This window comes from Actinia tenebrosa, unplaced genomic scaffold, assembly GCF_029948245.1.
Source record: "Actinia tenebrosa isolate PJP-AT-01 unplaced genomic scaffold, QUT_ActTen_1.0 PGA_scaffold7__59_contigs__length_16204524, whole genome shotgun sequence".
In the NCBI taxonomy this organism is placed as follows: Eukaryota; Metazoa; Cnidaria; class Anthozoa; order Actiniaria; family Actiniidae; genus Actinia; species Actinia tenebrosa.
Genome location: NW_028292584.1, coordinates 580420 through 604090, shown reverse-complemented (window position 1 = coordinate 604090; position 23671 = coordinate 580420). Strand labels below are relative to the sequence as shown.

Sequence of the window (23671 nt, the reverse complement as noted above, 5' to 3'; positions counted from 1 at the left end):
TCTTACGAAAGGCTAAGATTTCACCAATAATAAAACTTCAGGCGCGAAATGTTGTTTCTAATACTGTATTAAAAAAGGCTCCCACACGGGAAGTTTTAAAAGTGCTATAAGAAAGTCAAAGTAGAAGTCATTTGATCGGCGAGATACTAACCAGAAGCAGAGGTTGGAACTTAAAGATGAGCTTGAATCTGATTGAGAAATCGAAGTACTTTGAAGAATTTATGGGGAATTAAAACATAAATAAAACAAACAACCATTTTGTCGGTGTCAATTTGTTTACAGCGATGAAAAATCGCTCCAATTTCTGTCGTAACGTACGAACGTGGCGAAGTCGTACTGCGCATGCGCAAAAGGTTCTGGATTATTTCAACGAGAAGACATTAAGCTTCATCATTGTCAGTTGGCGACATCCTGACGTGTTCTTACGGACTAACACGTCATATTGAGTCTTGACCTTTGGATTTTCAGAAACGGACCGCCACTTTCATATCTATCACGACACGCTACGTGTTAGATCAAAATTGAGCAAAGATGAAGTGGCTGATAATGCGGCGATTGAATACGTTAGTTTTTAGACTCATCAATCGGCTTGTGTCAGGCCGCTCTCCACCCCACACCCCTCCGTATTTTAGGGAATGTTGTCTTTCCGGTAAGCTGAGTAATCGATATATCCAGGCATTATAAAAGCGGCAGGGTGTCTAATAGGGAAACACGTAGAGGAAAATTTAGGTTTCTAGTGACGGATATGGAGATGCGCGTTAATGGTGGTTAGGGAGTGTCAGTGATGTGGAAAAGAAGCTGGTATCTGGACCAACTAAAAAATATCATCTCCACCCCCCCCCCCCCCCCCCCAATTTTGAAATTATGGTAACCTTTTTCTTCATTGGCTTTTTCATAATTGGGGTTTTCATTTGTATTGGAAAGAGATTTTTTTGAACAGACATTTTTACCGGTATACGGCGGCGATATACCGATATACAGAAAGTTTAATTTATAGGGTGCACAGCTGTCGGGGTGTCTTCTTTATAAACTAATTGACTTCAGACTCCTCCTCCAATTTGAAACACCAAAAAGACTTTAAATTATTTAAAAACGTTACCGCGCCACCACAACAAAAACTTTCTACGTTTCCTCGCTCGGGATGGCTGCAGTATCCGCAGTAAAAAGGTCTATAGACATCTTTACATTGGGCGTAATGTTTTCATTCTCTTGGGAGTAAGATACTTTGTTGATTGTATCCATAGTCTTGAGTCTTCTCATACGCAACTGTTAAACAAAGAAATAATGTTCTTGGGAATGATACGTGGTCTTAAATGGGAAAAAATTACGAAAGGTCGAAACGGGCTATTTTGATTTCAAAATGGCGTAGCTTTAGGCATTCATGCTAAACAATGAAACTCGTTTTAATTTGCTTCATTATGGTTCATTATGCCGGACAGCATGATTTTAAATGCTGGTTCTCATGACTTCAGGAACAAAAAAAATGCATGTCAGTCCTTGTATATGATTATTTGCAAAGCGACATGTTTCCAAGAGCAGGAAAAGTGAAGAACCAAATCAAGAGATTTTTTTGTCAAAGCAAAGAATAAAACGTGTGTGTCCCCCCACCACCAACTCCCTCCCCTCAAACATGTCATGAGACATGATTCTACCGCGTGTTATATTTATAGTATAGGGTTATGGCCAGTGCAAGCTGTAACCGACGCGAAAAATTCCGGGACAACCAAGAACGTTTCCACAAAAATCCTCAGTATATTCTACTATAGTATGGCGTCCCGCAGTTCTACATATCCAAGAAATGTAACCAGTGACCTTTAACTGATTATTGTGGTGGAACATTTTACTAACCCGCATAAGAGATGACCGCCTTTGATTCATCGCACGACGGGAACGATGGGTATCTATACATGGACACTTGATAGATGAGAGGTTAACTGTCAGACTTCAAAACTATAGCCATCTTTTTGTAATTTGGAGGGAGGATTTTATCAATTCATCATTAGCCAACTAAACATCGATCATTTTTTACTTTGCACTATCTCGAACATTAAACGCTAATCAAAGAATTTATACCTCAATGGAATGACACGTTATCGAGAAATGTGAGAAAAAATTGTTGTAACCAATAATTTAAAGAGTCTTTGTCCGGTCTTTGTTACAACTGAATTCTTGTTAAGTTAACGCAACTGCATCTCTGAATATAGTTCCGTGACTTATCAAACATCGGCATTAATAAAGCTTCAACGTTTATCTGTTTTTTATTAGGATCAACGGAGATCGTTTGAAGACATTTCTAAATAGTTTTACAGTTTTTTTCGTATCACGTTACGATAAAGTCTGATATAACATCAGAATCAGTTAAGAGAAACAGAACAAGCGCAACCTGAAAGAGTAAATTCGGGTGGAGTTGGTCATAGAGCTGAGAATTAATAAAGTCAGTAAAATGAAGCAAAATAGAGTGTAAATAAGGATGAAAGTATAGCAAAGTATTGCAGAGCAGAATAGAACAGATAAGAATCCGCAAAATGTAAAACAGATAGAACCTATTGGAGCAAGCAGGAAAAAGAGAGGTGAAGTTTCCATCTTTCACGATCATATCCGAAAATACAGGGATATTTAAGTAGAGAATCTTTTTTTAAATCAGTGACCAACGAACTCTAAAATGGCTATCTATGAATCTTTTTTTTGGTTTGTTGTTGTTGTTGGAATAATTATTTAATTCCTTATGCTGATTCAAGCTCAACCAGCTTGTCGTGCTCTGCATCTGCTGCGATCGGTGTCTCCAATAATCCATCTTCTACCTTCGATAACCTCCTTAAAACTTCTGCGCTCTTCCTTTGGTCCTTGTAGAACTGAGAGAAATTCCCCACAATGGTTGGAATCGGAAGCGCAATGAATATTATACCAGAAGTGCAGCAGAGACAGCCAATGAATTTACCAATAGGCGTTGTCGGATGCATGTCTCCATAACCAACTGTTGTCATGGTGATGATAGCCCACCAAAAGGCCTCTGGGATTGACTTGAAATGAGAGCCTGGATCTGTCTCCTCGGCGAAGTAAACCAGTGAAGAGAACAATGTCATTCCCATCAAGAGAAGCAAAAGAAGAAGACCAAGCTCAGCTGAGCTATGTTTGAATGTGTATGCAAGGGTTTGAAGCCCGATCGAGTGCCTCGCCATTTTGAAAATTCTTATGATTCTCAAGATCCTCAAGATCTGTACGAACCTCCTTATGTCTATAAGTCTCTCATCCACTTGGTTATCAAAGGCCTCGAATAGCAAAGTAATGAAGTAGGGAAGGATAGCGAGAAGGTCAATGGTGTTCATGACATTTTTTATGAAGGATATTTTGTTGGGTGCTGATATGAGTCGAGTGATGTATTCAAACGTGAACCACGTTATACAGACAGCCTCAACCACGGCAAGATGGGGGTTGTCACTCGTGATGCCATTGCTTTGCTTCAGGCGTAAACCGTTGATTGTGTTTAGACACAAAGCAACCGTAGAAAGAATGACAAAAAAAGTTGACAAGAATGACACGACCTGAAGAGAGGATAAATAAATAAAAAAATTACTTGCAATAGCCTGTTTCAAAAAGGAATGGATTGAATGAATGAGTAAATGGATGGGTAGATGGTTGGGTCAGTTTAATATGGACGCTTGATGCATTGAATGGGATATTGAAATGAGAGTGTGAGTGAATATGTGAACGAATGATAGTTTCGTTAAAGTTCATTTTGATCAACATGAGTGTCCCGTGATTTATCATCCAAAAATTCATAATAGATTTTGCAACTTTGATTGAATCATGTTGATAAGAAGCAGTACAAAAGTTAGTATTTTTATTTACTTTGAAAAACGAAAAAAAAAAACCAAAAAAACGAAACGGATTCTAATTGTGTACTGACCTTGGCAGCTCGGGAGGAATAGGGATTCTCAAACAAGTCCCAGACTCGCTTCCGTAGGCGTAACCACTTTCTTTGGTCAATTTGCTGCTGCTCCAAGTCACGTGCGACCAAAGCAACGTTTCTTTGAAAGACGCTTTTGATCTTCTTCATATTATCAATGACCTCCATTTCTTGTTGATAGTAATGATGACAGCATTCAGCAACGTCCTTCAGTAATATCCCCCAGTATTCGCATTCTCTTTGGAAATGCTCCACGCACACATTCCTTGGAATGTGGATTTTCCCTTTCTGGTAAAAGCACAAGACGCTGTTGAACACCACAGCATCGCGTTGAAAGAAATATTCTTTCTTCTCCTCGTCGTAGTCATCGCACACGCCCTCCCAGCTCTCGTTTTCAATCAAGCACTTGTGGAGTTTCTCCAGACGTGTTAAGTGTCTCATCTCTATTAAGGACCACATCACTTCGAATCTTGACCCACTGACATTTAGAAGTGCTTTGTCGGGGATGGTAATTGCTTGGGGATGAGCGCTTTTACGAGAAGATACATTCACATCATTGCGCTCCATGCAGCAACAACGAAACGTGCTTTAGTGAAGCACACTGTAATGCTTCTCCATTAACTCTCAAACCTTGGAGCTTCTCAACACCGGCTTTACATTTCTTTCAATTTCAAAATTGCTATTTCATTCTTACTCAAAACATTCGAATGGTAAATCAATATTTGTAATAAAAATCAACGGTAATTAAAGGATAACGACGTTGTGACGTAATTGATGACGTGTAATTAGCTCGCGCACGCGACGCACTTTGATCTGACAGAGCAGGATGAAATCTCTGGTAACATGGATTCCATATATAGGACCATACCATCTAATCAAAATGTTTTGATTCAAAAGCCTTGTAAGACGTCTTAGTTAAGATTCTTTCCCACTCGATCGCGAACCCCTATTTAGTATTTCTTGCCTCAAATGAGTTCCAGGAATATAAAAGAAAAAGGATAAGCAAATCTCGACCTGACTAAAGATAAGAGGATTTATTGAAGACGTCGAGATAAAAAGAACGAAAGTTTATAGATTGCAAATTATCGATAATATCTAGCTAAGGGTTATAGACCTAGCCGTCAAAGTCCCCTTAGAAGATGATAACTAATGATTTTAGGATAAGCCTTGAATTGAGTCCAAGTTTCAGTAATTGCTATCGAAAACCATTGTCTAAATCAGGATTACTAGCCAATTGTTTTCTTCGGGGCTTCTCAGCCAAACTTCGGCGCGCGCGCTTTCCACAGATAAGAAATAACCAAGGTTAAAGTAGAGAATATTACGCAGAAAACGATTTAAGATTTAACAAGATCAAACTACACAATTGGAAAGGAATGTTGTAAATGAGAGCCCTTGTTCGGGGGTTAAAATGTTAAGTAAAAATCGTGTGGGGTAGAAAGAAAATATTGACATCCTTAATCAAGCAGGCATCAAAAAATACATCAGACGATTTTTAATAAGCTTTTCTATAGATATACATGAAGAAAGTGCAAATAGTGATGTACATTATGACCCTAAAGAATTTTTTGTCTTCCCATTTCAGATCATATCCGCCATTCCCTTGAGCATCATTTCATTGTTTACCAATATCGCTCGAGAAAAACATTAATATGTATAATGTTAATGGGAATGACACGTGCTGAAATAGGAAAAACTGTACCCAAACCAATAAGGTATATTAACATTAACATGCTATATTATTATAATTAAGATCACCATGAATTAAAAAAATAACTGTTATATTCAACAAAGATAACACCCCATGAAAACCGATATGTTTATTGGGTTCCGTGTTGTTATTTTTGGAGAGAGGAGGAGGGGGATGCGTTGTAGTTTATTAGTATCATTTTTTTGTTTGTTACATTTTCGATTTGCCAGAAATGGTTGAACGTAGATGTATAACTAAATACTATTTATTTCCCTAGTTGATTGAAGAGAGAAAACATAAAGGAAAGTAAAGGAGGTCAATGATTGTATCCACCACGGCCCGGTTGTACGAAGGGTAGCGCTATACGACGGATAAATCTTATCCATTGGATAAATTTATTGGATAACAGCATTCGACTTATCCACAGGATAAGGATTTATCCCTTGGATAGCGCTATTCACCCTTCGTACAACCGGGCCAGTTCCTCACAGCCAGTCGTTGGGGCGAGATCTTGTACAAAGAAGGTTGAAACTGGTGCAAATTGGGGAGAAGCTGGTGTAAATAAGTGGGGAATGGTGCAATTGGGACGCTGGTGATAATTGGAGGAAACTTGTGTAAGGTACAAACGGGCGAATTGGTGAAAATTGAGAGAAACTGTTACAAACTGAGAAAGAACCTGGTGGAAAATTGGGGAGAAGCTGGTGCGTATTAGGGTTAGCGGGTGCAAATGGGGAAAGCGAGTGACAATCGGGGGAAGTAAAGGAAAATCTCGTGCAAATTGAGGGAACTGGTCCAAACTGCAATCTGGTGGAAATTGGGGCGAAGGCGGCGGTACAAATTAGGGAGAAATAGTTATGGCATAACATCGTAAATACTATAACAAGTTCTAAACTGTACTATATGGAGGCACATCAACATCCTTAAATGTATGTTCAACTACTCTAGCGTAAACAATTTCAAGTTTTAGAGTTAAGGCATTTAACCCGCGAAATAAAAAATACTAGTCAACGTGTAATAGTCAAATAGACACAAAAGAAAACAATGGAATTACGATATACTAATGTGTCACCGTCGAATATCTATTTCACGGCTTTAATGACTTTGCTCTAATATTCGATAAACTATCTTTCACGTATAGTACATTATTGTGAAATTCCATTTAGGTGGAATCGCTAATCATAACCCTGTTCCGTTGCATTGCGTTTGCGCTTGACTTGTCGACGAGGCGTCGTTGAGAGGGAACGACGAAAAGCAGCCGGATTTGGCAGCTGCTTCTTTGGACGTAGCTGATTTACAAATTTCAAATGAAACAAAATACAAAAATTAGCTATTAGTTTGAAAACGTTTATAAACGTTCTGAGACGGGTTCACTTTTATTACAAGCAATTGCCCACTTTAGAAACGAGTTGGGGACTTGGAACGAGTTTTTAGAATTAACATAGTTAAAAATAAACACCATGACAAGGAACAGTACATCGAAATTAGTAAATTTCTGGAGTTTTCAAGATTCGGGGTTTTATACCTTTTGTGTAGCAACCTCCCAGACGTCTCAAAAATGACAAAGAAATGTATGGTTACTGGGGACGCTTGTCCCTAGTAAACGTACATTTCTTTGTAATATTAGACAACATCCGGATGAAGAAACTATGAAACTCTTACCTTGTCAAGTCTATCTTGATAGTACTTATGCACCTCGAATGCATGTGCAATTGTCAGCATCTTCGGGAACAGAGTTGGAATGACTTCTTTAATTTTCAAATCATCATTAACGGCTCTTATACTTATAGGCCATAGAGACAGGTCTTCCATGAACTCTACCAAGCAACGATTTCCTGCTGGCTCCATGTTGAGGTATCTGAAGATGAATCTCTTGATGGCTGTAACTGTGGCACTGAGGATTCTTTGATTATTGCTTTCATCCTGTAAAAATGTATTACCATCCATTTGCTTATTGATATTATCTGGTAATCCTTTACGATATTCATCGCCAACACAGTCAATGGCCTTCACAGCAAGTTTGTCCTCGAGGAATTCATACAGTGCACACACATGTCTGAGTTGAATTGCGTTTTGCGACTTGGGAAGAAGATCTTTTGGGAACGGTCTTGAAGCGGTCATCCATGTTTCAACGTAATCGAGAAGGCTTTCTTCGGGCTTGCCTCCGGTACGTTTAAGAAAGCACAAAACAATCTCCATGTGTTCCAAAAGAACCTGATTATCATCTAATGATTTCCTCACTGATCCAGAAAGCTCTGTTTCGACGCTGCTTGGTAGTTTCTCCTGGGGAATGGCAAAATCCAAGTCATTCAGAATATTTGCACAATCATGGAACAGCTGCTTCGAAAAAACGAACTCGCGCAGGCCTTTCTTAGTCGTCAGATAAGCTTTACCAAGAAGGAAAAGTCCAGCAATGTTCTTCTCTATCTTGGTAATGTCGTAGATAATTTCAGTCCCGTGTCCATACTCGAGGTTATATCGCGAGTGTTCCAACAATTTGTCTGCCCATTGGTACTGAATGATCTCGTTTTCTTTGGCATCCTGAACATGCACCGATGGCAAGCTGCAGATGGCACCATTTTTCCAAAGGAACTGAAGAGCAGGACATTTTCCATTGGCAGCTATGGCCAAGCACTTATCCAGAAACTCGTTTTGCAGCTTTGCTAAGCCAACGAGGGCAGCACACAAATATTGACCCAAATCTTGTCTTTCCACTAAGCACAATCCAACGGGAGACAACTCACTGATGTGTTTGTAATCATCTTCCATATCGTCATTAAAGAGGGGGACAACATTTTCCCATGCCTTGCGGAACTCATCAAATGCTTTTCTCACGGATTCCGCACTTGGGTTGTCAACGTCTATTTGCTTCAATTGCAGCTCTTTTCTGATGACAGCATCGCCAATCTTGCTTTTCTTCACATCCGCTCTAGTTAAGCTTCGACTTAACAAGACATCCACTCGGCGACTCCAAGCGTTAAGAGCTACCAGATTTCCAATGCGATTCAATGTCTTGTGGTAGTCAAGGAACAGTCCAAGAAGTTGGTGATTTTCTTTCACTTCCTCTGAGCTGTTCAAGTAGAATTCTTTGAGTTTTTCAAAAGTGTTCTGGTGCTTTGTTCGGAAAAGTCGTGGTAGATAAGCGCTTCGTGCTGCGATGTCTACGAACTGGGATTCTTCAACTTCGTCGATCTGGTATTCTAGATCCTCCACCTCGCCTTCATTTGCACCATCGTCCTCAGTATCAAGGCCCTTGTTTATAGGCTTCAAGTGGTTTTCGCGAAACCTTTGGACTAATGGCTTTACTCGTTGAGAGAAATACGACTCCCAAGACAACCTCGTCTTCTCGTCATGGGGTAACGGCATACCTAAATCTTCTGTTAGCAATGGCGTTGCTTCTTTAAAAATGTGGTGCAAGAGCGCAATGGTCCGGTCTTTTGTACAGCAAAGTAAAGCACTTAAGACATCCAGATCATCTTGTATGTATTGGAAGCATACCTCAGATGGATTGCCAACTTTCATGAATTCAGACAACTTGTCTGTAGTGAGCTCAAGGGAGTATCCGGCAAAAAGCGCCGCGTGGATGATCAGATGCAGGACTCGAAACTCAACTGGATATAGATTTCTTGTACAGAGCATCTCATCACGCATTGATTCGGGTTGGCAATAGAGATATCCCTTTTGGGATGTTGGGACTGACTCTTTATCTTTCATTCCTTCACTCTCACAGGTATATCCACAGCTGGGACATTTCCTGGTGGATTCCTCTTCCTTTGTTGTGAACCGTGTACCGCAGCTACTGCAGGAGAAAAACAAGATATTTTGACGCGAAGTCGCCTCAAAGTACTTGTAGCATCCGTATCCAGAGGTATTGGCAGGTGCTGCCAAGATGCAAGAATTACTCATCACTGTAGGGTCAACCACGCAGCAGACAACTGGGTTTCTACTCTTCCCATTGTATCTTGATGTAATGATGGCCGACAAATGGTGAACAAGGACAGCAACCTCAACATCTGTGGCTTTATATTCTGGAGTGACTTCCAGCTGCAAGCATTTGAAACTTTCTTGGTTAGCAATTTTGAGTAGAAATCTCTTGTATGGATCTGGGACATCAGCCAGCTTTCCTATTACGTACTGAGCCGCCTCGTCTTCTGTATCTTTGAGGTTACGGATAGAACGAACCAGATAAAACTGTTCGAAAACAACAGCTGCTACTTCCATTCTTCTTTTATGGGTAACCATGATGCTACTAAGAATGCTATCAAGAGGCTTGGAATCAGAACCTGTCACGTGCTTGCCCAAAGCAATTTCTGTTTCGGAGTTGTTAGCGTGACTTTGGAAAGGGTCATAGGCTACTTTCTTTGGGGTAGTGGTTCCTGAGCTTACAAAATTCCTCAAAGGATTAAGCCTTCCGCAACTGTCAATGAGTTGTGTGATTTCATACAAGGACATTCTTTGTCGTAGCTCTTTTACGAGTAAAAGTTTAAGGCTTCCCTTTATGGATGGCAGTTCCTCATTTAATTCCTTAAAAATATCACTCAAAAGCTGGTCATGATTCGCCAACGTGCTCCCCTTTTCAATAAGCAATCTGGCCAGTGCAAATATGAAAGCCCGAAGATAAGACACAGCATAGATAATCCCAAACGTGACATTGGTGTCCTCGTCTTCAGCGAACCCCGACAACACTCTTACGGCTTTGTGAAAGACTTTGAGGACAGGGTCATCAGAGCTGGATACGTTTGTTAAGTTTAGGTCTTTAAAGGCCATTCTATTGATCAGATCACAACAGATGACGTTGAAATGGCAATCAAGTTCCTTTATCTCACTTGCTTGCAGCTCTGTTAGAGCCTCATTTACCTCGATCAGGTTTGGGAAATCTTCCAAAGCATCTGGTGAATCGAGTACTTTTCCAAAATGATCAGAAGAAAAGGCTTCTTTTTCTGTGCGGAAAATTCGGAACAGGATTGGAACTGCCAGTTGTAAAAGCCTCTCATCGTCAGTAGATGATATTCGTTTTAAGATTTCACCCATAAGTGGCGTGTCTGGGTTTGACTCTATACATCTTGCGTAGAACAGGTAAAGAAACTCGTCCAGTTTTTCTTCGTCTTCACCATCCTCTCTAAGATTTTCGATACAATTACAAATTGACTCAAAGATTCTCTCAGAATCCAAAAAGTTCTTTTCTTCCACAAGACTTGCAAGTTCTCCAAGGGCGTATAGAGAAAATGCCATTGCTTCCGGTCGTGAATGAACCAAAATTGACAAATCATAACAGACTTTTAGATAGTGAAAGGCTGGAACTTGAGTACAAAATTTAATAGCGGTCGATAAAACAAAGGTTGTTACACTCCTCCAGGCTTCTATACCTCCAGAAGACTCAATAATGACATCGTTAGGAAACAAAGACGAGCAGATTTCTTGCACCACAAATTCTTCAAAAGTTGTCTCATGATCTTCTTCGGCCTCTTCACCATTTGCTTCGCCCACTTCATCAAAATCTTGCTCATTTTGATCTTCATCACCAAAGCTTTCATCAGCATAATCTTCATCAGGATTGCTTTCTATATCGACAATTTCTAGGCTGTTGTCGCTTTTACTAACATCCACGTTTGGTGCCGGAATATCATTGTCGTTGTTTGTCTCGTTTACCGCCTGAGAGTCATACTCCTGCAGACTTTGTTCAACAGGGTCATCTTTTACGTCTTCCATACTAGAACTAGGTTTCATTATCCCGTCACTTTCCTCATTTTCTCTTGAGTCCTCGTTCTTTATGCTTTCTTCTATTGGCAACTTGATGCTGTTATCTTCTTCTCTGTAAACCTGGCTTTGTTCGTCATGTTCCTCGGGTTTCTTTGTCTTGGATAATTCGTCTAGCTCTTCCGTCTCGATGTCCTCAAGCTCTTTGCCTTCACTGTCTTGGCCACCTGTGTTTCCTTGGTTGGAGCTTTCGAGATTATTCTCTACGATGCCTTCAGGACGTTCTTCCTGCTGTTCATACTTGAGGTCTTCGGCTTTCATAGCTTCCTTTTTCACATCATCAAATTTACTGATTAGATTGTCAACAGACAATGGTACTTTAGGTATGCAAGCTTGTATAAAGTGAAGGAGCGGTGCTATCGTGTCTGCTTCCATCCAAAACAAGCTGTGAAGCTGTGTAACCACGAAAGGAACATCATTGGTCTCTCCTGATGTTACACCTGGCAAATGATCCACGAAATGGGCTTTCAGAATTCTTATTCTTTCGTGTCTGGTCAATTGCTGAGAAAACTCTTCAGATACGATGTCTAGGGCATCATCCAAGTATTCTTGTATGTGAGAGACCAGGTACTCAGAATCAAGCATTTCTGTGATAACCTGCTGCATCTTTTTTGACACTCTCACGATTACTGACTTTTTGGAGGCTTCTGTCAGTTCCCCATTGTCATCTAAAGTGTCTTCTTCTTCAAGGCACTTACTTCTGTATTCTTCAGTGAAAAACTCGTGAAGCCCATCGGCTCTTTTGAAGAACAAAAAGGAAAAGGGGTATTGAAGTTCAAGGTGACTGACACTGACGACCAGAGACTCGGCATCTTGAGGATCAGGAACATCCTGGATCTTGAAAACACTGTCCATACATAATAGCTTCCCGGTCTCTTGTTCAGTCACGTCCCCACATTCTAACATTGATTTCCAAGCTGATTCCTTTTGTATGAAATAGACAATCCTTGCCAAAGGACGACGGACAAGATGTGTAACAAAATACTGCATTGCTTTAACGAGAGTGGAGCAGTTAATCAGTGTTTTGCGGTCACAGGCTACAGACACTTGCCATTGGTCTCGATTTCCCGAACTTGGGTCGTTTTCCTCTTCTCTTATCCACCCAAAACACAATTTCTTGAAGCATTCCATCATTGTGGCAGAAGACGTAATGGAGTCAACTAGGGCAATGGTGTCTTTGAGTTCAGGTTGCTTTGAAGGCGGGTACTTGATACGAGTGAAGCACCATAGTAACTGGTCCGCGGCCAACTTATCAAATGACATGGTTTCCGAGTCCAACACCTTTTCGATTGAGCTTTCAAGTATTTCTTTGATCTGGATCACTGGGGTTTCGAGAACATCAATTACGACCTGTTTCCATCCACTCAAGAAGTTGAATTGCCATCGATAATTGCGTTGATCTTCTTCGTTTTTCACTTCACGTTGGAGATGAATGATAATGCAAACATGCTTTGGGAATTCCGAGCCTTCAGGGGAATCTAAGTATTCTTTTCGCTGTTGCTCAATGGTTGACTTTACTAACAGCATGTGTGCAGCATCAGAATCAGGTCTGCACTGTACTACTAAGAGGTTTGCTTTGGATTCCTTCGTCCAGAAACACTGTATTCTCTTCGACAATTCCTTCTCAGATTTGAAGAAACTCAACTTCTCGGTCTGTACGTTAAAAACGTCTTCATCGACACATTTGGAAATGTCAGTGTGAACGCTGCTATGAGTCATAACTAGTAGTTTCATCATGCGTTTTGAATCCAAATCTGAAGAATGTTGTAGAAAAACTTTCAAACCTTGATGGATAGGCTTTTCAAAGTACTCTTGGTAAATATAATTCACCTCTTCGTCATCACTTTGGTTAAGTTGAGACTTACGAGCTCGAATCACAGCATCTGGTGTGGCCACAAACATCAAATCATCTTTACAACGAGCTATGACAGCTTCTTTGTCAGTGACATCCTGATCTTGGCTGTGAGAGAGGACCAAAGATGGCAGAGTGTCTTCATGGTATCCAGCAAACATGTCCACCTCACTGAACTCTTTCTCGAATCCTGTAACAGTCGAGATGCTCTTTACCCATTCACGTAATTCTTCGATTACTTGTTGCTGTTGGTCATTGAGAACATCTGAGAATCGAAGAAGTTGTTTCTCAAATCGGTTTAAGAAAGGAGGGTCAGAGTAATCAACTTTGTTTTCGTCAACCAACACGATACAACGAAATCCGTCATCGACTTGGCACATTGGGTTGCTGAAAGCTCCTAAGGCAATTCGGCAGTTTTTCTTTCCGCCTACTACGATGTAGTTCTGGTTAAGCATATCATACAAACTTCCATAAATGCCTTCCAGGTCACGTAGGATGAGCACACAATTCTGTTCCATGCACAGGATTATACGGCTGAGGACACGGTGATTATAGTCAGCAGAAAGATCTTCTTCAAATCGACTGCCAAAAATTGTGATCTTTTCTTTATTCAAATCTGCCAGAGTTTGGTCCAAGATGCCGATTGCTGAATCCCCATTTGTGATTATCATCAAATGTCTTGCTAACTTGTCACGTAGATTATCTCGGATAAGTTCTGGGACTGGGAATTCCAGAACTTCCTCGGTGACTTGGTATTTTTTTAACTTTTCCAGGAACAGTGTTTGGAATTCGCCTGTCTCCCTGGAAAGGCCACCAAAATTTCTCTGCATTGCTCTTTGGATGCTTTCATTGTTTTTGTCAGGTTTAGACGCAGACATTTCGAGACATTTGACCATGGAGTAGTAATCCCGGAGTCCGTGAAAGTTGTCGTGCTTCTGTTTTGACTGATACTGATGGTAAGCTTTAGCAAGGCATCTCAGCTGATCTTTACAGCGCGTTTCGTCTGACCTCAAGAATGGACGACCTCCAGGTTTGTTTATCTGCGCTTCTCGAATAGAAAGTCCAGTTTCGTAAAGATCTTCTTCGTCTGGTTCGGGTCGTGAGAGATGTACTGCCCGGTTCATCTTAGCGGCATCCAGAGCCCAATTTGAAATCCCGACTACTGCAACATCGGGGAATTGACCTTTACCAGGTTCCAGAAGACAATGAAGCACTTTTAGAGGATTGAACTTGGAAACCTCTGCCAGTCCTATTTCATCTAACAAAACGACAGGGAGGACGTTTTCAGCTTTTTCTTTGTACTTTTTGGCCTTTTCGAAGACTTTTTCGATGCCTTCTGATGTAGATGATTCAGAGCCTTGGAAAGACACAACGAAAAGTTGTGGCAGTGTTTTCAAGAAATCATCTTTGGAGTCTCTTCCCCGCAGGTTACTCCTGATGACCTGCATTGAGAGAGATTTGCTGCAACCTGGTTTTCCGACGACAAACACTGGCATTTTGTTCAAGATGCACACAAGAATGACAAAAACATTCTCGCGTAGGGCTGCGTTTCTAGCTGTTCCCGGTGGGAGCTCCATTCTAAGAAGCCAGTCTTCCTGCTCGGCTCGAATAATTTGTTCAAACCCATCACTGGGGTGGGAAAACCTGTATCTTCCATTCTTTTCAAAGATTTTAGTCATCTTTTTACAATATCCCCGTCTTAAGTCTGTCGTCGGAAGCCTTGAAAGATAGCAGTGTGCAAGTGACAGCACTATGGCACGATCTTTATCATCATACTGTGATGCTGTCGAGAAGACCATCTGTATGCGTAACGAAAGCTTTGAACTAAAGACTGGCAATCGTTTTTGGAGGATCTTGTAGAACCACTTGATTAAAATCGTAGTACGATGTACATCTCGAAGGCTCACACAGAATGAGCTTTCATCGGCCTTTCTAACAAAATCCTGAGACGCAGCCAGCAATTCCACCAGTAGCTTTTTAAAGCTCACATCAAAGAGCCCCTCGACCATGCGACCAATGTATGCCTTCTCGTCCTCCTCACTTAAAGCTCCATAATCCCATACATAATCGATCATAGTTTCTGGCAATGGATGCACTCGATATACCAACTTTGAGTACTCGTCAAAAGAGGTTTTTCCTCCTAAGCCCGCCGTCATTATTCGTCCAGAGGAGCGTAGACGGTATGGATTGCATGCAGCAACAAAGACGAGGTTTGGAGCTAACGGTTTACCATAAAGAGACCGATGGCATACAATCTCGTTGACCGTTCCAAGGTAGTCACAGGTATTGATTTCATCTAGAAATACCCACAACGACTTGTTTTGTTCCTGGAATGTTCTTGCCTCTTTGTCTTTGGAAGAAATGAAGTCAGTTATTTGCTTTTCGGTTACACCTGCATGGAAGTTGAACACACAGAAAGGGGTGTTACAGGTTAGGGCAAGATACTGAACTAGGCTGGTCTTTCCACATCCAGTTTCCCCCATTATGATAACGGGAATTTTTGCCTGCATTCTTTGTATGATCAAGGCCATCTTCAGGATGTTGTCTGGGGTGAGAGCATAGCCTAGAGACTGTAATTTAGCTTTATCGGGCTTTTCGTGAGCGTCAGAGATTCGCTCTAATCTAGTCTGAAGTTCGTCTTGGCTCATGCTCTTGTAATCTTCCAGTCCTTTACCCTTTCCTTTGATAGATTGGCTTTGGAAGAGATCTTTGACTCCTGGTGGCACCTTGTTCAAGTCTCGGTAAATTGCTGTTACGGCACCAGCTCCATGAAGCATAATCACAAGATGCTCGTTGTCAGACCACTGAATCATTCCCTCTACTCTGTCAACCATTTCAGCGGCGGTCGCCTCCGCTCCTGACTGCATCTTCTTTAAGGCCTCTCTCGCTTGCTCTTCAGTCAGAGCTTCCGCCTGTGTTGCCTTACACGTGGCAATTGATCGTGCTGCAAAACTTGTAGCCACTTCAAGAAGGGCTTTGAAAAGGCGAACACGTACATCATGTGACTTTCCAACCATATCCACGAGGTGCTTTGGTTTGAAATAGGGACTTCTGGTGAATTTCATGAGCTGATCAGCCAGTACTGAAATGAAATTCTCGATAATATTGAACGATAGGTCTTCGCCAGAAAAGAAATGCTTTGACAAAAGTGCTTTGCAGGCTGGGGAACTTAGTGGTTTAACCTTGTTTGGCCCACTCAACAGAATTTCCTGACTTTCAAGTGTTCCACTATCATATGCCTTTAAGTATTGGCAAACCACTTGTACTGGACTTGTCAGCTCTGTGCTGCAGACCAAATTGTTGCAGTCTTTCCAATCCACCGGCAGTTTTTGGAAGCACTTGCAAATGGGCATCGAGTCTCGCATTTTTTGCTGCAATGTGTTCGCGATCTCGATGTAAATATATCTCGATGGTAAGCTGAAAAGTCGGGCTTCTGAAGAAACCATGCCAGTTACAATCAACTCGAACAAAAAGGTATCTAAAGCATTTGGATCATCCACCTCTCCTATGTCAAAGTGAAGTGCCTGGAACTTCTTGATTCGTAAATCAAACAGCCTATCAACCAGGTATTTTCGTGAAAATGGACCACTTATCGGGAAATTAACGAGTGACATTCCTCTTTCTGCAGCACGCGAGAAAACCTCCTCAGATTTTCCAAGCCCCGGAAGGGCTGATGTTACGAAGTAGGTATTTGGAAATTCTTGCTTAAACTTCTCTCTCAACTCTGAATCGGGAATTCCTCCAAAGTAATGTGTTTTATCACCAAACTGATCTGCGATGTGATGGTGTGGCCCACCACGACAGACAACTGCAAGAAGGTACGGTGATTTAACCTCGTCCGTCTGTCTCTTTAATTTGTCCACGAGTTGGAACTGGATGTCGTTGGGAAGACTTTCCACGTTGGCGAGGCAGTGAAGCTTACAGGTAATGCCATGAGAATGAGCTTCAAATGTTCTAGAAAGAAAGAGTTCTATTTCTTCCCATGTTGTCTGCGAGTGGCAAAACAAGAGTTGGCTTGGTTTTGGTAGAGATGCACAAGTGTTCAGGAAAAGTGCTATGATGACATGAACAGTTTGAGCGCTTCCAGGTTCGAGCACGCTCACATAAAGCTTTCCAGGCTCGACAATGGCGTCAATTTTCAAAGTCGATGCAATAACTGGAAGAGGTTTCTGTTGGGGCCTGAATATCTCATTTAATGCAGATCCAATAGCTTCAAGTTCAATCTGGATCTCACTGTTTTTTGGCGGGGGCTTGTACCTAGACTGGAAGGATGACAAGTCTTGCTTGCTAACTTGGCTATCGATACAGTGAAACAAAGCCAGTACTGTGTCTGAAATCTTTTTTGCAGATTGCGAATTTTGGAAAAACGATTTTAGGTCCCACAGTTGCGTTGCATGAAAATAGTTGAAGAAGAAGTTCTTTTTACGTACATCGTGCAACATGGAGTTCCATTCTGTAAGTTCTTTTTCTACCCGTTCCTCCTCTCGCTTGATCTTGTCGGTCGATTCCATCTTGACCCAAAACGACGTTCCATATTTGGGAATTCCTGACCTTCTCAATGCATCGTATTTACGAGTAATCTCGGTGATAAGATCGACCTGCTCAATAAACTGGTTCAGTTCATCGGACGTGATGACACTAGCTTCTCGCTCGACCTCATCAACGTTTGGTTTTTCAGCATTTACGATCAACAGAGCACGGCTTCTGAAGTCATTTAGTTCATCCATATTGTACTTTGCCTCGGCATTAGTTTGACCTTTACGGGTATAAGTCAGACGTACATCACAAGTTCCATCATCTGTTATACCAACTTGGTAACATCCATCATTGACAGCACTTTTAATTATTTCCTTGGTCAATTCACCTCGGTTGGACAAAGTCATGTAGAGACCTCGAAGGCTGTGCACGTTACAGCTACACACCTTGATTTTTGCAGCCATTTTTGTCTTCAGTGTTCCACTTTTGTCGAGTTTCCTTAAAATGCCAGAGTGGTCCTTAGTTAGGTTTTCGTGTGCTTTAGCAATTTTGTCCAGGAACTTTTCGGGGTCATCTGGTTTGCTCGAAAGCAAATCACTTAAAAACCTGTGAACATCGATGAGGTCAGACACCACTGACTCTTGGATGAGCTGATCTGAATGTTCTTCGACAGCATCAACCAAATCTACCATATTGTCTTTAGCAGTTTTGATTATGAAATTCGTAAGCTCGGTTGCTTCTGATAACTCACTTAGGATGTCGACTAGATCTGATTCTAATTGATGGTCAAGCTTCATAATTCTCAAGTTATCAACTTGTTTTGCAATGCTTTCCAAACTTCCTGATTTTTTGCATTTCACGAACGCCTCAAGATTTTGAACGAAAACAAACGAATCGCCATTTGCTGTCTCGTAACCTAGAGTTTTCAAACATCGCAGTGCTGTTTGGATTCGTTCTTTTATATCTTCAAACCTCACGTAATTGTGCAGCATACGCAAAATGTTATACGGTAGGCGACCCTTTTCCAGCAACTTGCCAATGACCTCAAATTCCTTGTCAATGTCTTCTTTCTTGATACTCTCCAAAAGGGTGTCGAGTTCTTCAGGCAATATTTCCTTTTCCAAGATTTTATCATAAGCATCAGTAATCTTATAAACACAGTCGCTTTCAAGTAGCACCAAAACCTCTTTGACAGTCATGCCATTATCTGGGACAACGGAAGGAATGGGTTGGTTGTCAACATTCTCACTGTCTTCTAACCACTCGTCCTCGGCCAACATTTCTTCTTCGATTCCGTTCTTCTTTTTGAGGGCACCCTCTTCTATTATCTTTTCTGCAAAGTTCACGAAAAGAATTGAGGAGGTAAGACGGCGTTTGTGCAGTTTCTCGGAGGGTTCTACCAGACCTTTAAGGCATCCCCAGAAATTCTCCTTACGAATGTCCACAAACAGTGTCTGGTGATAGATCTTTCGGCAGTCATTATATTTCTCGATAACATCCTGATAATCTTTGACATTCACTAAATCTCCGCTTCTTGTAACTCTATTAGTAAGATCTATAGCATCTTTGAGGCAACTGAAAATCTCATCGTACCTTTTCCTCTCCTGGGTAAGAATTGCAATCTTTTCTTCCCATAGACTAACCTGTGACACGTCTGAACGGTCACTGGGGCCAGTAGACCATCTTGCTAAGGCTAGCAACTCTGCAACATCTTTTTGATCCTTCGGGTTCTTCAGATATCCCACTGGAAGTTCGCCAGTCCTGATCGATTCACTAAACCATGCAATCGCCTGTACAACAGTAACGAAGTGAGGATGGGCGTGAAGCCGATCTGCTTTTCCTGATGCCTGGAAAATAACCGTCCACAATTTCTTGTCTGCTAACACAGGTTTTATTACTTTACCAATTGTGCTTTGATCGATCTGCGACTTGAACGCTGGCATCTTCGTCTGGTTAAGAAGGATGAGTAAGATCTCTTCCCGTCCCCTGCAAAATGAAACAACAATGTTACAACAATATAAACACTGGATCAAGAAGACTTATACTTTTAAGCTATATAGACGTACCCATCGATATGGATCTCTTGGTCGAGATTGGCTGAATGCTCGCCACTTGAGGAACATATGACTTCAATCACTTTTGATCTCACGTCGGTTTTCACGTCAGGTTTAGAACTTTCTGTTTGCACAGCGCAGGTCAATAATTTCATGTACCAATCTTTGACCGTTTTCGATAATGACTTATGAATGTCTTCATAGGCATCTACGATGGCTCTTAATGCCAACTTCTGGGTTTGCAGAATGACCGCCTTGCCAAGAATATCGATAAGCCTTCCTGAATTCTTAAACAGACGCATCTCGATTGCTTCTTGTAAAATCTTGAAAGCCCTCACTACTTTTTCTTTGTTAGTAATTGCTTCCTGTCTGGATTGGACTTTGTTAAGGACGAAGTCGTGCGCAATATCTTGTTTTGTTTTTTCATCTTGCGCTTCCCAGAGTTTGTTAAAGTTGTGAGATTCCAAAACTGTATGAACAATATCGAGCGCTGCAGTGTCCTTGGAACTTGCTAGGTGTTTTACAAGTTTGATGATACCGGTCGAAGCCCATTCTTGAAGTGTTTTGTCGAGACATAGTTCTGCCAGATTTGACATTTCAAGCGTCCTAGTGCTCTTGACTTGGTCCATTAGCGCGTCACAGAACGGGACAGCTAAACTGTATTTCAGCCCACTCGGCGTTGTTTTCCACATCGCTGGCTCGGAAAGTAAATGAAGCTTCGATCCCTGGTTGAGAAAACCTTTAAATTTCTCGACAAATACTTCGTCTCTTAGTGGTTGCTGTAGGGGATTTTCGTTTAATAGTCTGTATATTGTCCATAGAGAATCCACATTTGGGGCATGCATTACAATATACTGTGAGATGCTTGTTCTGTCCTCTTGGTACGGAAAATTTGGCAAAGAACGAAGAATTATTTCCGTAGCAGTGGCTTCGAATTCCTTTGGATTGAAGGGCGGTCTGAGATCATAAGCAGCGCGAAGCACAACATCGCTTTTGAAAAAATGTCCAAAGGTCAGGATGTATTCCAGACTATTATAAGCTGAACTTGCGTCAAGGAGGTTAAAGTCAATGTCCTTTATGGCATTTAGTGAACTTTGGGCTAGAATACTGGAGGGACACTGACGTAGATTATGCTTGAGCAAGTCGGCACTAGTCTTATCACTGGAAATATCTCTACTAAGAGATAAATTGAATCCGAGTCTTCTGTAATACTGTCCTAAAAGAGCGCAAATATATGCACTTTTGTAAGGTGAAAACTGATCACTTTTTATCGACGTTTCCACCCATTCGAAAAATTTGTGTCGATCCTGTAATCTATAGCTCTGATGACCAAACCCCACATGGTCACACTCGATCATTAGTGCCTTCAAGTTGTGCCCATAGCTGTCTATTTTCTCGTACAGCATTTTGACGAAATAAAATTGGCCAGCAAAAATACTGTCCATGTAGCGGTCATTTCCGGGTTGCTTGAATACGTCATACTGATTTTGTCTACCGCTAAATATTTTCTTGTACTTGTTTTCTGTCTTTATAACTTCTGTTGAGGTACCCATACTTTTTAGAAGGCTAAGAGCTTTCCCGGCAATTCCTTGATGAACTTTGACGGAGTATTTGTATCTCAAAGAATCAAGATCAGCGGACTTCAGGTAAACTGCCTGCGATTGCCAGTAGTGGCCGACTTTTCCTCCATCACAACAAGACAATGTCAATGTTAAACCTGTGTCTATTGGCTTTTCGAACTGTAGAAAAGCTTTTTCAGCCTCAAAGTCAGCGACATAAAGGTGAAACACAAAGAATGACCCCTAAAAATATAAAGGAAGCGCCGTAAGCACTCAAGAAGTGTGAGAAGCATTCGCCTGTGTCTCGTGCTTCTCCATACACTTCTTCTTCCTACGTGCTTTATTACTGAACGGAGCACTTTTTTATCCGTTAATTAACTTGCTCTTTACAGCTATGTAATTATAATTTCTTCTGTTTTGTGAGTTTAGGAATTTAGGAATGGCTTAATAATTACTGTGGTTTTACATATCCTACAAACTTGGTAGTTGCGACCTGAACGCTGAAATTCAATTTTCCGCTGCCATCAATCGAAAATAATCAGTCCGTACCTTTTATAATCTTGACTGGCAGCAGTGAAAAACCAATTTCACAACAAGCTGTTGAAATGTCGGAGTTTGCAAGATATCAGAAAACTGCAGTCAAAGCTCATTATCCAATAATGTACCCGGCAGGGAATTGGCCTGCAGGACATCTAAAACAGGAATAGCAGAAAACCCCTCTTAAAAGTCTCTACTCTAAAATTTACCTTCATGTCACTTGGATCAGCCGTTGTTCCCACATTTCCTCCTTCATGATAAGGCTCAGTTTCCATCTCTACCACATGATTACTTTGTCCTGGCGAAGAATGGTCTGGATCAGATCCACTTGAACCAGGACATCTAGAATAGTAGTCCTGAAATGTATTTCTAGCTGTTTGCTGCAATCCTTCATATCTGGTGTTAAAACTTGTCCCTTGACCTGGGTCATGTGCATCATGTCGCTCACTCATCATATGGTGCTCTCTTCCTAATCAGTCTCTTTGAAAACAGTAAAGAAGAATGTGAAAAACTTTATTTTATAATACAAATACAATAATCCTCAGTTTAATGAATCATTTTCAAGTTGCTTTTGAAAACTTCATATAACTATATGTTAACACTACCAAAATAGCCAGGAAACAAATGTTTCTTAGGTTAAATGATTGGAATTAGGGGTTGGCCCATTTTAGGCACCACAACCCACCTTAATCTTGGTCAGTGAAAGAGGTTCCTCTAAGGCCAGCCTGTTTACATGGGAAAAGGGTGCCCCTAGGGGATAGGGTCGCCCTAACTGGTAGTGCTGAAGATACCGAGCGTCTACATGATAATTTGCAACCCTAGGCCTAGGGTTAACCCTACTAGGTAGGGGCGCTCTCCCTCATGTAAACAGGCCCTATTCCTGAATCTACCCTTATAGGTGTGAAACAAAGAAAGAAACACTTGACATGCCCCCTGGATGAGAGGGGAGTACAGGTAGAGTAGCAGAGAGTGCCCACCTCTCATCAATGTGACCAAGGTTCGGTGTTGTATGTGAGTAGAGTTTCTAGTTGGTTCTTTTCTGTGCTTCGAGGGTTTTTCTCCAGGTTCTCTGGTTTTCTTCCCTCAACAAAAATCAACTCCTTAATTTCATTTTGATCATGGAATAAGGGCTGACTTTCATAAGGACCACATTCGCTCACATTGTAAACTATGAATTACTAACATGGATAACTAAAAAAAACATTAATAATTTTCAATTTTAATAGACCCCTTTCAAATTCCATATTACCACTGTGTCTCTTGATTACAGACTCATTTGCACAGGGTTAGCCTCGAGTTTGTGCAGAATATTCACGTGTTCCAGTTGTGCATTCTTTACTCAGCTGTTGGAATTTGTGAATATTTAAACACTGATACAAGGCTAACCCTGTGCAAATGAGTCTGTAATCAAGGAACACAGCAGTAATTTGGAATTCGAAACTGGTCTATTATAAATTTTTTTTTTGAAAAACTTATTTAACAAAATGACACTGTAATGCCTGACTAGGATAAACATTCACAGACCGCCTGATTAAACATGCAAAGTTTGGATTTCAAACACAAGTCACGCTTCTTCACAAAATGACAAGGCCATTCCCATATTCATTTTTGTTTCCCATTGCTTAGAGTCTTCCTTGGGTGGGTCGGTCGGTCAGAAAAAATAAATAATAAATAAATAAAAAAAAGAAGAAATAAAGTCAAAACTGGATACCTGTGGAGGCCTGGTTTTTGTTCTAGTTAAGGTTACTAAGCTAAAAACTTGCAAACCCACTGAAGATGTCTTCTTAAAGTATAGTGCTGTTATACAGTAAGGCTAAAAAAAACATACAACTATTCTTGATCAAC

At 41.0% G+C, this 23671-nt stretch overlaps 2 protein-coding genes across 2 annotated transcripts in view; both read right to left on the bottom strand.

The window, feature by feature from the left end:
- Nucleotides 1-2384: 2384 nt before the first annotated feature.
- LOC116289339 (potassium voltage-gated channel subfamily B member 1-like) lies at nt 2385-4532 on the bottom strand. Its single transcript, XM_031696233.2, has 2 exons — nt 3908-4532; nt 2385-3542 (listed from the first exon to the last, which is right to left on the bottom strand). The coding sequence occupies exons 1-2, from the start codon at nt 4472-4474 to the stop codon at nt 2724-2726; spliced, it is 1386 nt and encodes a 461-aa protein (XP_031552093.1). The 5' UTR covers nt 4475-4532; the 3' UTR covers nt 2385-2723.
- An 852-nt stretch (nt 4533-5384) lies between these two features.
- LOC116289321 (uncharacterized) overlaps nt 5385-23671 on the bottom strand; it is a 20096-nt gene continuing 1809 nt past the window's right edge. The window contains exons 2-5 of the mRNA XM_089040159.1: nt 22036-22306; nt 19743-21532; nt 7254-19662; nt 5385-6880 (exon numbers count right to left, since the gene is read on the bottom strand). Coding sequence (XP_088896285.1) covers nt 6767-6880; nt 7254-19662; nt 19743-21532; nt 22036-22281 — 14559 coding nt within the window. The 5' untranslated portion in view covers nt 22282-22306 and the 3' untranslated portion in view covers nt 5385-6766. The remainder of the gene's footprint in view (nt 6881-7253; nt 19663-19742; nt 21533-22035; nt 22307-23671) is intronic.

Excerpts from the sequence above, each read along its gene's own strand:
- LOC116289339 (XM_031696233.2), bottom strand. The coding sequence starts at position 4,474 with ATGGAGCGCAATGATGTGAATGTATCTTCTCGTAAAAGCGCTCATCCC. Across the intron at positions 3,543-3,907 it reads ATTCCTCCCGAGCTGCCAAG|GTCGTGTCATTCTTGTCAAC; the intron begins GTCAGTACACAA and ends TCCTCTCTTCAG.